Below are 14,561 nucleotides of genomic sequence, written 5' to 3' on the forward strand. Positions count from 1 at the left end.
GTTTGGGTTTCCTTGCACCTGAATTTTTATCAATAGACATTGCTTTCCAAGGCACAATAACATCATGCGCTAGTGCCGTTCTATTATGGTCGGTCAAAAAGGGAGCGATAAAAATGCAATCCGCACAAAGATTCGTATGAAGGTTACAAACAAGGCTTGATGATATATTTAAATCGTTGTGATTCTGCTTTTTAATTAATACAGCCAGCCTGTCTTGTTGCTTGGAGCAATGTGGAGATGCTGGTAGCCGTTCACCGCAGTATGTTTCTAGGACCATGATGACGCCTGCTGTAAGCAGAGCTTGCATACCAATCGAGTTCACTCGAACTGCCAAATGGTAAATTTCTGCTCCATTGCTCTGCATAAACTTGACCGCACAAAGTGCCATTGGTTGCCTCATTTGCCTTCAGTGGGGAAACTACGGTTCAGAGACAACTCTATCTCCTCAAGAGAGCGACCTTTCGTTTCAACTACGAAATACATGGCGAATACAGCAGACAACGCAGAAACTGCTCCAAACCCTGCATAGACCGGTCCAACTCCAAATTTTTCCACCAATTCTAAGAAAAATAATCCCACCAAAAAGTTACAAATCTGGAAATGTAAAAGCAATGGTCAGTCTCATCACGAAAGTTCTGTTATATGCGTATTGAGAAAAAGAACAAAATGATGCTTGTGCGGTCATGGTTTTAAATACATGTGCTGTATGTATGCCGTTGCTGGCAAATCATTTGATAATTCAGCGTGTCATATGTGCAGAATAGAACCTAAATCGTCTACTGCATACATACCCAAGCATGGATCAGGAGGGGCAACAATGCACATAGAACACAGAATGGAAGTGCACGGTTCCTAGGAACAATACAGCAGTTATGACATATGAGACACTACCTAGTCTGCTGAGCTTTCACACCTGAAAATCTCAGGTAGGGTACTAGACTCTAGCCCCTGCGCTAGTTGGCCACTTGAATTGCAGTTTACTACTATCCCATCCCACAATACCTTTTTGATAATTACAAACTGAAGACTGTAACAGTTTTGTAGCAAGAGTGATTCTTTCCTTTTTGTTTTGTGCCCCCATATCCCTCCCGTGTAACAGCATGGGGACGTAAAAACGGAGATCCTATCAACTAACTTGTTCCGACCTAGGATAATAAGCTCATTAGCTTGGTCTTACTTCAAGCCATGATAAAGTTTCATGCTTAACTTTAGGCTGGGATCTAGTGAATCCTTTGCTAGCCTCCACTGATTAGCTTCGCCGAGGTCTTGCCTATGATTTTAGAGAGTATATGCGCTTAATCATGTGAGAAGCCTTGACTCGTTGCAACAATCTGTGTGCTCAAGTAGCCATGGGGTTTTTTGAGAATCCATGTAGGGCAAGTGATTTTTTACACTCCATACCCCATAAATCCCTTGATGATATATTGAAGCTGACATGTTACACATTCATGCCAAAATGAAAATACCATCAATTACACTTCTGATAATAAATTAAAATTCTGACAATCCAATGCTAAGTACGGGATGCACTAAAAGTTCAGTAAGCAGGGGCAGAGTAGAAAACCAGTATGCAATAATTTGTGAATGTATATAAATATTATTCAATTGAAAAAATAGGAAAATGAATTCTCGTGTTTGTCATTTTAGTTTTACCAAGGGCAATATAGAGATTACACTCCTTTCTAATCTCAATTATGGCAATCAAACACAGATGCAATAAGGACAGACGATCCATTAAATGTCCTTATTTTAGAGGAAAATCACGTGCATTATATGTGCGAAGATCTATGCTAACTTAGATTATAAAAAAGAGGAAAAAATTCAAAAGATCATGATGATCAAGAAAGGGGCAAACTATGTTAATATGCATTGTCAACTCATAGATCACTGTAACTGTTGAAGTATTTTTGAGACTTTGTTTCGATTTGACTCTTTACTTAGTAACTGTGCTTCTGTATAACGATCTCTACTTTAAACCCTGTCATGAATCATTCCAAGCTTAGCAAAACTTTGAAATTTTCTTCCTCGTATATGTGGGGCTTAAACTATGTTGAAGAATGTAATTATAGTTATCAGCCAAGAATTTCCACGTTTCATGGCAGATCCCTCTCTTGCCAAAAACCTTAGCCTAGAATTTGGAACCAACTAATGCGGGCCCAATCTAGGTTTATATCCAATTTTTGATTCCTCGCATAGAGTCCTTTTGACTTGTAAGTGATGTTCCATAGTCAATCCATGTCATGGGAACAGACTTGGATGACAATGATATTGCTGCCAGTGAATAGGAATAAAACAAGTCAACAATGAGATTAATGAATCTAATGATAATGAAGAGGTTAATGTGAATGGTCTAAGGGAACAGAATCATTAAATGTGATGCAATCTTAAGGAATAAGAATGGATATAAATCTTCAAGCAAAAAATACTGGTAATATTTGATTCTTCTAAGTGAAATATAATTCGTCATTGAGCATTGCTTAAATCCTAAATAATGTGTATGAGTTTCACATTTGATCAAAGAATCAATTAGTATAGTCTCGATGCTAAAGAAATCACTGGATGTTTGTTTTCCAACTTGATATCCCACAAACTTGCTTTGGAACTGAAGAATATTCTCAATTTTAAAGTTTCAACATGAGACTGCCCCGAATAATTCAGAAACTATTTTGAAATTGTAATACAGTTCTTGGACAAGATTAGTTCTATTTACTTGCTTTGTCTTGGGCAAGATGACTTAAATTAGGTGAACCCTAAAACATGATAATAAGCCTACTTGTGGAATAGGAGGAAAAGAAGAAAGAGTTGTTTTGTGATCTTGCTGAATCAAGATGAGATCTATATGAAAGGCATTCTCATTCTCAGATCTATACTAAACAAAAGCTTCCAAAAGTGTTTTCTTTTTAAGGATGTAGTACAGCAACAGAGCTCATGGTTTTCCATCATGTTTCTTGTTTCTTTTTTTTAAAGAAAGAAATAATTGGCTTTTTCCCCTTAAATCACTAATAAGTAATAACTCTGATTTAAGAATGTTGGAACATCTATGCCATGATTCAGGAATGAATTGTTTATGATGTCTCAACTTATAACCATTGATTTTGGAATAAATAATTGTCAAGTTCTCAATAACTTACTTCTGAAAACTGGGGTATCTAAACTTCAGCACTAATTTGGTTCAAATGAAACTTAATAGAAAACTTATATTCATGTTATGGGAAAAAACCATTTTTTCACATTGTATATGGCAGATTCTGTTGGCTGACTCGAAAGCAATGCAATATCCTAGAAGGTCTTCATAGGCATGGATGTCAGGGGTGATATAACAGATATATGCAGACATATTGGCTAAAATATTTGTTTACTATCTAGGAAGAAAGACACCAAAGCCTTCTCTTCTTTGTTTCTTCCTGTTCTTACTTTGGACACTCTCTTTAATCCTCTTTTCTTCTTCCTAATCCTCCTCTTAATTTTAACTTAATTTTTACATTTCTGTATTATCGGTGCTGAATACTCAGTGCTGATACCCCACTTCCTGATTGGGTGCATATAATGCTTTTTTCAATATACAGTAAAAGAAGTTACTTAATGCAGCAAACCATAGGCATAACTATGAGATAGAACAAATACAGGAGGAACTCCTGATTGATTTTTTTATAACCTAACAATCAAGCAGCATGGATCACCGTGACTGACCGAACAGCTATCTAGCGGCTCAGTAAATTTAAGAAAAGGTCTTCTCAGCATATTTATTTCCAGTTGCTCTCATCAATCTATTATCCATTTACTCTTAAGAGTCAAAAGTAAGGTCATGTTTTAGCAGTTGAAAAGATTCCTACCAGTGCATTATCAAGATGATGACTACCACATAATAGTGCTCACTCTATTAGCGATGATGACACACCCTATTGATGATCATGTGTGGTCTTCAAGTGAACACCTTCTTACAACAATAGTTATTAGGGGAAAATAATACTTGAGACCACTTGAAAGAAAGTGATTTCAAAATTCCATGCTCAATGCCGGCATGAATATCATGTCAAAGGCAAACAGTTGCAATGACACAAATTAACTATCATTCTGAGAAAGGGTTAAACATCATGATAGATTGCTTTCAGAAAGCATACCCAATGTATGGAAAAGCTCAAGCTCATGATCTTTGAACGTGTTTGGGCACTGCTTAGCTCTGGTATAATAATACCAGTAACTGGCCCGGCGCCCATCGAAAAAGAGAAAATATACCTACATGTCAATGACAAAACATTAGTTCTACTGAACTGAAGTTAAAGAGAACTGAATGCTACACTTTTAAGATATCATTTGCTTCTGTCAGTAGAGTACCCTGCTCTCTTGTATATAAGTAAAAACTTATTTCCTTGTACATATTTTTCTTGTCTTATGAGAAAACAAATATATGAGAAAATTATGCATGTATGTGCATGGACTGCTTAGTGTACTATCTTGCAACTGTATTTATATAGCTTCCTGCTTCAGCTTCACTACATTGAAAATTTCAAAATGAAAAAACTAGTTTACTGGATTTGATTCTATAAAGACTAGCAAAATTAGAATTTTACAGATAATGGAGCTTCAAAATGGGGAAAAAAATGAGCTAACTATATTACATGTCAAGATTTTAAAGGCAGATTTTACACAAAGTTCCCTTTTAAAAGAAAAAAAAGGAAAGGTTAAAATATTGAAAATTGGATTCGAGGAAGAAGATGAAGCAAGAATATGAGGTATGATGAATTATTTCACGTAAAAGAAGGGAGAAAGATTTAGAGATTGGGCTGCTTTAATCTCACTTTTAAGTTGTGCCTTATGGATCATTGCAAGTCCCCATTCTAAATGATGCTCTTTAATCACTTTTAAAGTCTAGGAGAAACATGGAGGTCCACTTCTCGGCTGATCGTAAACTTTGCAGCCAATAGAGTTGCTGTAACAGTCAATGGTCCTTCCAAAATTTTATAGGATTAGAATTAAACAGAGGAGAAGGAATGAAAACCCTCTTATGAAATCTAAGATGTCCAACTTTAACACATTTTAGATGGTATAAAGATACTTTTATGACTAGAGTAACGCAATTAGCTGACTCGAATAATGAAATGTGGAAATCCAAGTTTATAGATGGGCTACAATATTTATTTGCTGAAAGAATTAGAAAAATCTTACGGGGTAGAAATGATGGAATCTCCATTAATTACGACAATTTTACATATGGACAGTTAATAGCGACATGTGTCCAAGAAGGTTTAACTTTATGTAATTATTTAAAGCTAAAAAGGCAATTAAAAAAGCAAAGAATCACAGAAAAACACTAATTAGATGAATTCTGTCATCAATTTGCATATGATATGCAACAAAAACCAGAAGGATTAACCAAAAAGAAGAGAAAGTACAAAAAATATGTACACAAAACACCTCGAAAAGAATATAAAAAATATAAAGATAAAAGATATTTAAAAAGGAAACAACAGCAAAGAGAGAAATATGCTCTTAACTCTTAAGAAAAAGAAAAGAACAATTAAAGATGAACCAAAACGTTACAGATGTGGTAGGGTTGGGCACTATACTAATAGATGCTCAATGAGGAAAAAAAAAAAAGAATTACAAGTTGATGATCAGTTGGATAATCAACTAACTAAAGTAATGTTAAATTCATCTTCTGAAGAAGAATCGAAATATGCGGATTCCTCGGAAGAAGATATTAATAAAATCGTTTCTTCAACTTCATCTGAATCTGACACAGATTCAAGCTAGTGTCAATGTAATACTGCACAATGTAGTCAAGATTACTGAAAATCTTTAGTAAAAATGAAATCATTAAATGTTCTGACAACTAATCAAGAAGAAATATTAAAAATATTAGAATTAGTGACAACCACACTAAAAGCAACTATTAGAATTTTTATTAGAGAAGAACCCAAATAACAGGGAATCATCTAGACTAATATTACCTAGTCTAGGATACCAACTTAGTGAAGTAATAAATAGGTTTCAAAATTCTCGAATCAAGAAGAAACCTGCCTCAGTAACAGACTTAAAATACGAGATAAATAATTAAAAACAGAAATAACAATATTGAAACAAGAAAACAAGCAGATCAGTGCTAGAATAACTAGCCGAAAAACTCAGCAGAGAATCTAAGGAATTCCCTTTAGAACAAAGGAAAAAAGGAAAAATTATGATTCAGGAAACAGATAACCTTTCTGAATATTTAAATATACTAAACCAAAAATGGTATATTGAAATCACTTTAGTAATAAATAAAACTTTCGTGGGTGGATAATCATCCCATCATAAATAAAATGTTGGATGAGCAAATCTGTTCTAGCATGTGTCCAATATTCTATTTTATAGAAAACATAATTTCATGAATATGAAAATGGACACTTTTTACTAGATTTGACAGGAATAATATTCCTGTACTAAAGAGAAAATCTCTCTATAAATGGTGGATTGGAATGCCAAAAGAAAAATTAAATGAGATAACCACCACCATTAAGAGTAATCTTGCTCTTTATAAAGAGAAAATGGTTCTTAATTCTACCCAGCAATCTGGGACTAATAATAATAATCTATTTATGTATATGAGACATAAATTACCCCAAAAATATCCAAATATCATTGAAGAAGAAATTATGGCCAAATGCTTGGATAAAGTCAAAAAAAAATTCTTTGAAGCATTTGAAGACCAATCAATGAAGACTACTTTATCAAAGCATTCATCCTCAGGTACTCTAGAAGATGAAGGCAGCAAGTACATATGCTTGGCTAGAGAATCCCAAGATCCAAATGAAGAAGTGCAATCCACTCCTATAGAAGAAATGTGGCAGACTATCCTAGCCACCAAACCCCAAAAAGGAGCAATTAAAACTATTCCTGATAAGGAAAGGAATAAAGGCAAAGAGCCAGCTAGATCGGAGTAAACTACAAAGAATCTCCACTATTACTGACAAGACAAGTCACGTGCCAGAAGAAACTAGACTTCACCAAGAAGGAAAGCATCTACTTTTTCTAAAAGAAGTTGTCAAATCATGCCAGCAAGAAAAGCATCTACTTTTCATAAAGCAAAAGTTGCTTTAAGTCCTTTCAACTTTATATAAATTATCTTTAAGTCTTTCTACTTTATGTAAAGTATCTTTAAGTCTTTTCTAGTCATGTCATGTCTACCATCATGTTATGTCAGGCAGATAGTTTGAACGGACTCCAACCTAAATTGGAATCCCACTTGTTATTTTTGTCTATAAAAGGGAAGGACCCCATCCTTGTTGAGGCAGAACTTGAAAATTGAAAGAAATAAATCTTTTGTTTCTCCAAACCTCCGGTTCTAGCTTTGTCTCTCTCTCCCTCTCTCCGCTTGACTCTCCACTTAGGGTCTAGTCCCCATTCCTGTGGCTGAATAATTACATTTACTACAATTAATATAATTATTCATATTATTATTATGGAAATTGTGATTAATTTCTACATAATCATAAAGTAGTACTATTTTCTCCATTGTCTATCTGTTTTTTCCTTCTAGTGAAGGATATTCTTCTTCGTCAAAATATTTTTGATATATGAACCATGGGTCATCCATATGTTGTATGTTACTTTGACCTAGGTGCATAACGGGAGGGAGAGAGTCAAGCGGAGAGAGGGAGAGAGAGACAAAGCTAGAACCGGAGGTTTGGAGAAACAAAAGATTTATTTCTTCCAATTTTTAAGTTCTGCCTCAACAAGGATGAGCTCCTTCCCTTTTAATGACAAAAATAACAAGTGGGATTCCAATTTAGTTTGGAGTCCGTTGAAACTATCTGTCTAACATAACATGGTGGCAGACATGACATGACTAGAAAAGACCTAAAGATACTTTACATAAAGTAGAAAAAACTTAAAGAGACTTTACATAAAGTTGAAAGGACTTAAAGCAACTTTTGTTTTATGAAAAGTAAATACTTTTCTTGCTGGCATGATTTAATAAGTTCTTTTAGGAAAAGTAGATGCTTTTCTTCTTGGTGAAGTCTGGTTTTTTTTGGCAAGTGACTTATTTTGTCAGTAATAGTGGAGATTCTTTGTAGTTTACTCCGATCTAGCTGGCTCTTTGCCTTTTTTCCTTCCCTTATCAGGAATAGTTTTAACTGTTCCTTTTGGTGGCCAAGACAGTCTGCCACATTTCTAAAAATTTTTTGAACTCTGAATTTGGTTTTTTTAGTTTGAATTTTTTTACTTCCGGCGAAAGTTGGATTATAGGAGTTACTTCTCCTTGTTCTTCTCCTCATACTTTTCTTTAAGTTTAGATAAAGCCTGGATATCTCTTTGAATATCTCTATGCATTTCCATTAATTTTGTTTCTAGTTGTATTAACTGGGATCCTACACAGCATAGATAGGCATTTGTATAATTTTGTGCTCTAATTAGAGAATTAGGTTCTCTTATTGTTATATGGGCATGTTCCATTTTATTTAGATTAGAATAAGCCATTGCTTCTGTTGATTGAAGTTTTAATAGTTGTCGTCGGGGAAATGGTGAATTAATTATTTCATCTTGTGCAGTCGTCCATATTTTTTGGATAACTAATATTTCTTGTTCCTGTTCATTTATATAGAACTTTAGAAACCAAGGAGTAAAATATTCTACCTCCAGGAAGGCTTCTAATTTTTCATAATATTTTTCTTTATAGTATCTCAACTCTAATGGAGAGAATTTCTTAAAGTACCAGGATGACTGAAACTCTTCATTAAGAGCTTTCCTTAACATGCTTCCCTCTGTAAAATCCATTAAATATGAAAACTCATATCTGATTAAATATGAAAACTCATATCTGATCTAGCGATTTCAGCGATTTTTACTTTTCTTGATGAATTATTAAACATAACTTCTATTGACCCATCAGTCATTTGTATTATCTGATCTATGTTCGTATTTATTATAGGCTGAGTGGGAATTATTTCTTCTAAAGACCATACATCTGTGAAGTTTATTTCATTCCAAGAAATCAATCTATTTGTAGCAATATTAGAAGTTTCTAAGTTCGTTAGAACTAAGGTTGTTTGACCCTTTTGGTTTTCTATCTTGTTCTTGGGTGCTAAGCTATTTAGTACCTTGTAGTATATTCTATAACTTATTGCCATAACCTTTGATCCGGGTATATAATTATATCCAGATGTAATTACATTTAGTTTTAATGCTTCATATAGATTCTGGTCTGTCAGTGACAGACTAAGGTTTGGAACACAGCTAAAGTATACTGATCCATGGCAGAGACTAGTTTCTACTACTACTGCTAAAGATTCCTTAAAATTATTACATCGTCCATCTCTTATGATTGACATGAGACTAGTATTTGTCCCTAATAGAGTTAAAGGTTTAAATGCTACCTGTCATTCCTATATGTAGGAATTTGTATTTTTTCTTATATTTTTCAATATCTTCTTTTTTCAATAACTTGATAGTTTGGGGTGATCCATCCATTTGGATTGTTTGTTTTAAGGTTTTTATTACCATTTTAGAACTAAAATCAAAAAGTCCTATATGTTTCATTAGGCATTACTTTTGAAATTGTCCGGTTGTTTATGTCATCCAATTTTTTTGGATATTCTATTAATTGAGCATTTTTAATTAAATTATTATCTTGGGAGCTTATGGAAGATGTCTCCATATTTTGGCTAAATGATGACTTAAGTATATGATGTTATGATGTTATTGATCTTAAATGTTTCATTTTATGATCATCTATCAATCATTAGACTCTAGATATTTATCCTATCACAGGAGTTGTCTCTGATCCTATCAATCTTGCCAAGTACTATGCTATCACAAGAGAAGGAAAAGGAGAAGGAGAAGGAGGTAGAAGCAAAAGAGGTAGAAGCAGAAGGAAGAGAAGCAGGAGGAGAAGGAGAAGGAGAAAGAGAAGAAGTAGTAGAAGAAGAAGAAGGAGAAGGACAAGAAGAAGAAGAAGTAAAAGGAGAAGTCGAAGGAGAAGGAGAAGAAGAAGGAGAAGGAGAAAAAGGAGCAAAAGGAGGAGGAGAAAGAGAAGGAGATGAAGAAGGAGGAAGAGGAGGAGAAAGAGGAGGAGGAGGAGGAGAAAGAGGAGGAGGAGGAGAAACAGGAGGAGCAGAAGGAGGAGGAGAAAAAGGAGGAGGATAAGGAGGATAAGGAGAAGTATAAGGAGAATTAGGAGAAGTATAAGGAGAATTAGGAGGAGGAGAAGGAGAAGTACAAGGAGAATTAGAAGGAGGAGAAGGAGAAGAAGAAGTAGTAGAAGTAGGAGGAGAAGGACAAGCAGGAGAAGGAGAAGTAGAAGTAGAAGAAGGAGAAGTAGAAGGAGAAGGAGAAAAAGGAGGAGGAGGAGAAGAAGCAGAAGGAGAAGGAGAAGGTGAATTTGAAGGAGGATAGAAACATCAAAAAACGTCAATTATACTTAAAATCATTGAAAAAAAATGGCGTGAGAACAGGAGGAGGAGGAGGAGAAGAAGAGTGAGAAGAAGAAGAAGAGGAAGAAGAAGAAACATCAAAAAACATCAAGAAACATCAAATTATACTTAAAATTATTGAAAAAAATGATTACCATTAATTCAAACTTAAAAATATTGAAAAGAATGGTGAAGCGGCCACCGACCAATACGTGTCCCGATACCAATTCGGCAGACCTTGGTTTGCAAGGACATACTCATTATAAAGTTGTCGCACGAGCCATCGAGCCGTTGAGCAAAATCTAAGAATAATTCTTTTATTCATAAATTAACACCAAGAAGAAGAAGGAAGAAGAAGGAGAAGAAGATTGACAAGAAAAAGGAGGAGAAGAAGAAGAAGAAAAAGGAGAAGGGGAAGGAGGAGGAGAAGGAGAAGGAGAAGAAAAGAAGAGCTGCTTGGTGAGAAGTCATTTCTTCCACTGAAAGCATTGCTGAGGAGACACAAGGCTTGGTTCTTTTGCCGAAAGGAGATTCTCTCGGTCATAGAACAATCTTGTTCTCCTCTGCTTAGTCAGAGGCAGGTTCTTTGTCCTTGGTTTGGTGCAGCTTTACCGGCTTGAACCTGGGATCATCAATAATTAATTGATGCTGGGTCTTGATTGCACCCTTTCTTGGATGGATTGCCAAGATGCTTTGCCACATATGTTCTGTAGCTTCAGCCCTACTTGCCTTATGCATTTGATTATGCACAGAAGTAGACTGTTCTTCTTCCTTTTCAGGAGATGAAATATCCTTTGCATAAGGATCTTGAGCTTCTCCTGCAAGACACCTGAACATATTAGTATTATTAGGTAAAGAGTTAGATGAACTCTGTGAGGCAGTATCCTTCATTGACACCGTCTTCTTTGATGCAATACTCTTGATGGAGTCTGTCTTATGTTCTGTTTCAAATGTAGAACAGAACTGCTTCTTAAGCTGGTCCAGACATTTGGACATAATCTCTTCAGGAGAACATTGTGGATATTTTCTGGAGAGTTTAGCTTTAAAACTGGCAAAATAATTGTCGGTAGAACCTTCAGACTGCTGAATCAGTATTGTCTTTCTTGAAGGTAGCTAAATCAGATTTAATGGTGGCAATTATATCATCATATTTTTCTCTGGGCATTCCCCCCCACCACTTGTAGCGATATTTTCTCTTAAGGACAGGAATATTTGTCTCCGTGTCCATCTCTGCCGATATGATCCACTTCATTATCCATGGGATCTTGTTCTGGATTACGAACAGCATCGGACATAGCTCTGAAGGGATGATTATCCACCCATTCTTCAAAATGTTGAAGTATTGGTGAGGGCAGCATGTTAATTTCTAGCCCAAACTTGGTTCACCATTTGTGAAACCATCCTGGCAGTGGTTTCTGCAGTATTTCTGGCTCCACCTGTACAAACCAAGAATGCTTTTTCTTGGAATTTTCATAATAGAAAATATTGGTGAATGCCTGAACATAGTCCCAGTAATTAACTAGATAGACTTGTCCGTTAGTTGTGATCTGCTTGGCCTGATTTGGGTCAAGTCCCCATTCATTTGGTCTGATCACCTTCAAAATGTAGCATTTGCTAAAATTGATAACTCCACTCCTGATATTTCCATTCTAGAAATTATGTTGAGTCTCTACAGATTTAGTATGGAGCAGGAGCGCCTCCATTACTACTCTGTTTTTTCCTCCATTGAAGTGTAACCCCATTCGTCAAAGAATTTTTGACGTATGAACCATGGATCACTCAGATGAGAAACTTCACTGTGATCCAGGTACATAATAACCTCCTCGGATTTCTTCTCCGAGTAAGTACTATCCAGGAGATTCTCCTGTAGTACTTTCTTCATCGTTGGGCTCGACGATGAAGTTGGTTGCAAGGAAGTTCCTTGCCCAGCACCACTGTGCTGTTTATGGTCAACCTTCTATTTTCCTTTATTGAGATAGGTTGCCAAGTCCACCAGTTTCGAACTGCTAGGCTCCATTGGTGGGAAATTTCCTGCAGTTAACTGTGGAGTAGCTTGAGTGGGAAGTGCATAAGCACTGCGTCCCCTGCCATAAGTGGGAAGTCCATAAGCACTGCGTCCCCTGCCATAATGACCATAATGGGGCCATGTATTCCCAGTATTTTCGGAAAGTGCTAAATTTGCACTGCGTCCCCTGATATTTCGGGCAGATGATTTTCAGCCTTGTTCATGATAGTCTCGCCTAGGGATCATCCCTGCAATTCATGAAACAAGGGGTAACGAAGATAATTTTCTTCTTTTGTTAGCATTTCGATTTGAAAATCATAAACACATAATTGTGCTTGCCACTGAGCAGATCCTTTCTGCTGGGCTTTGATGATTTGTTCAGCTGCCTTGCAGTCTGTCCTCAGCACGAATTGTCGGGTTAACAAATCATTTTGAAAGGAGATAACTTTCATTATGATCTGGGCGGTATTCCACATACCAGAGGTACTCTGTAGAAAGGTTTCTTTACCAGGGATTGGATCCAACTGTTTTAAGATTCCAACAAAACCAATAAGAGAGGTGAATACATGGAGGATCTTAGTCCAGTTTGGATTTGGTAAAGTGGATTTTTCAAGTGGGACAATTTTCCCAAAGCTGATGAAGTGGCTCAAGAACCTAACTGAGGTTTGGAACAAGTTCATTGCATCAGCGGCGATGGTTAATCCATTATTAATGGTCACCATTTTAAAGATTTCTATGTCTTTAAAGTGTTGCTCTAGTGATTTAGAAAACACTACGACTTCATCATTATAATTAATGATAATATGTGAGAATGGATTATAAATCTCATTCTATATACTCTGAATTTCAGAGAGTGTATTCCTTAGACCAAATGGCATAACATTCCATTCGTATTGCCCTATTGGTGTAACAAATGCAATTTTATATTTATCAGATTCCTTTAGTTGGATCTAATAATATCTGGATTCCAGATAAAACTTAGAATAGATAAGTGATTGACTTAATCTATCTAAGAGGTCTTTTTGACTTGGGAATGGAAATCTTTTCCATTTCAAGACCTTGTTTAGAGGTTTATAATTTATAATCAAATTTGGTTTACCTCTATCTTTTCCTATGTTTTTATTAACATAGTATGTTACAGAACTCCATGGTGATTGGGATTCCCTAATCAAACCTTGATTCAGGAGTGCTTCTATTTCTTTTTTATACAAATTAAGATTTTTTATCTGTACCGGCCTAGCCTTAAGAGGTATTTCTTTTTCATTAAAGAAATCTTCATAAGGTAGAGAGACTATATTTCTCCTAGACCTAGATAGTTTATTACCTATCTGTTTTCTTAGATCCTTAATTCTTTGAATTAAGTAAGGATCTCTAAGTTTTCTTTCTATGCTAAATATTTTAGCTTCTTGGTGCAGAAAACTCAGGTATTCTTCTCTACAAGCTAATTGATTCCTAGCTTGCGATAATACCTTATTAAGGTTTAGAGACATAGGAGAATGTAATTCTTCCTTTTTACCTTTTAATTTCAGGCTCTATGTCCCTTTGAGCTTCTAGCAGACTTATTTCTGCTTTGAGCTGTTTAATTTCATATCTCAGTTGATTTACTGAGACAGAAGCTCTATGGTTGCTGGCTAACATATTTTTTCCAACAACACTGGAGATTTGGTTATTAACCAAATGGAACCATCTGATGTAGAGCTATAATCTACATCTGTTTCACTTTCTTCTTCTTCTCCATTTGAAGAAGGGCTTTCTAATGGATAATCCCTTATTTTGGATTTCCAATAATGGACTGACAGGGAAGACTGTCTATCCAGATTTGATCCTAATTTAGGATTCAATATCCATTCTGGGAGTTGATTTACTCCTACTTGTGGAAGGCTAAGTTTATTATTAAACCTTGGGTAAGACGTATTTGAAGTCTTAATATTTTCTGAGTTGCTAATTTTAACTAACTCAGTTTTAGACAGAATATTTTCTGTTTTCTCTATAAGTTCAATTATTTCTTGACCTATTTTCCTTTCAGTAATTTGAAAGGGATCTTTACCTGTTGTAGGGATATTAGTAAACTCTATTAAATTTTCAATCATATTTTGAATGTTATCGAGTTTACTAGTATTCCATTCAGGTAAGTCTGGCAGATCTATCAGATCTGGTAATTGCCT

General features: G+C 35.4%; 1 protein-coding gene across 11 annotated transcripts in view; it reads right to left on the reverse strand.

Moving 5' to 3' along the window:
* Positions 1–43: 43 nt before the first annotated feature.
* LOC148714690 (Major facilitator superfamily protein) overlaps positions 44–14,561 on the reverse strand; it is a 44,002-nt gene continuing 29,484 nt past the window's right edge. For 10 of the 11 annotated variants that reach the window (XM_088715956.2, XM_088715966.2, XM_088715959.2 and 7 more), the window contains 2 exons: positions 4,122–4,236; positions 44–594 (listed from right to left, as the gene is read on the reverse strand). In XM_088715956.2, the coding sequence (XP_088572082.2) occupies positions 397–594; positions 4,122–4,236 (313 nt within the window). In that variant the 3' untranslated portion in view covers positions 44–396. Of the gene's footprint in view, positions 595–2,102; positions 2,272–4,121; positions 4,237–14,561 lie in introns of those variants that run through there. The other variant, XM_088715955.2, reaches the window with a different exon arrangement.

This window comes from Phoenix dactylifera, chromosome 2, assembly GCF_051530095.1.
Source record: "Phoenix dactylifera cultivar Ajwa chromosome 2, Ajwa_hap1_PhDact_Kaust_v1.1, whole genome shotgun sequence".
NCBI classification, from domain to species: domain Eukaryota; kingdom Viridiplantae; phylum Streptophyta; class Magnoliopsida; order Arecales; family Arecaceae; genus Phoenix; species Phoenix dactylifera.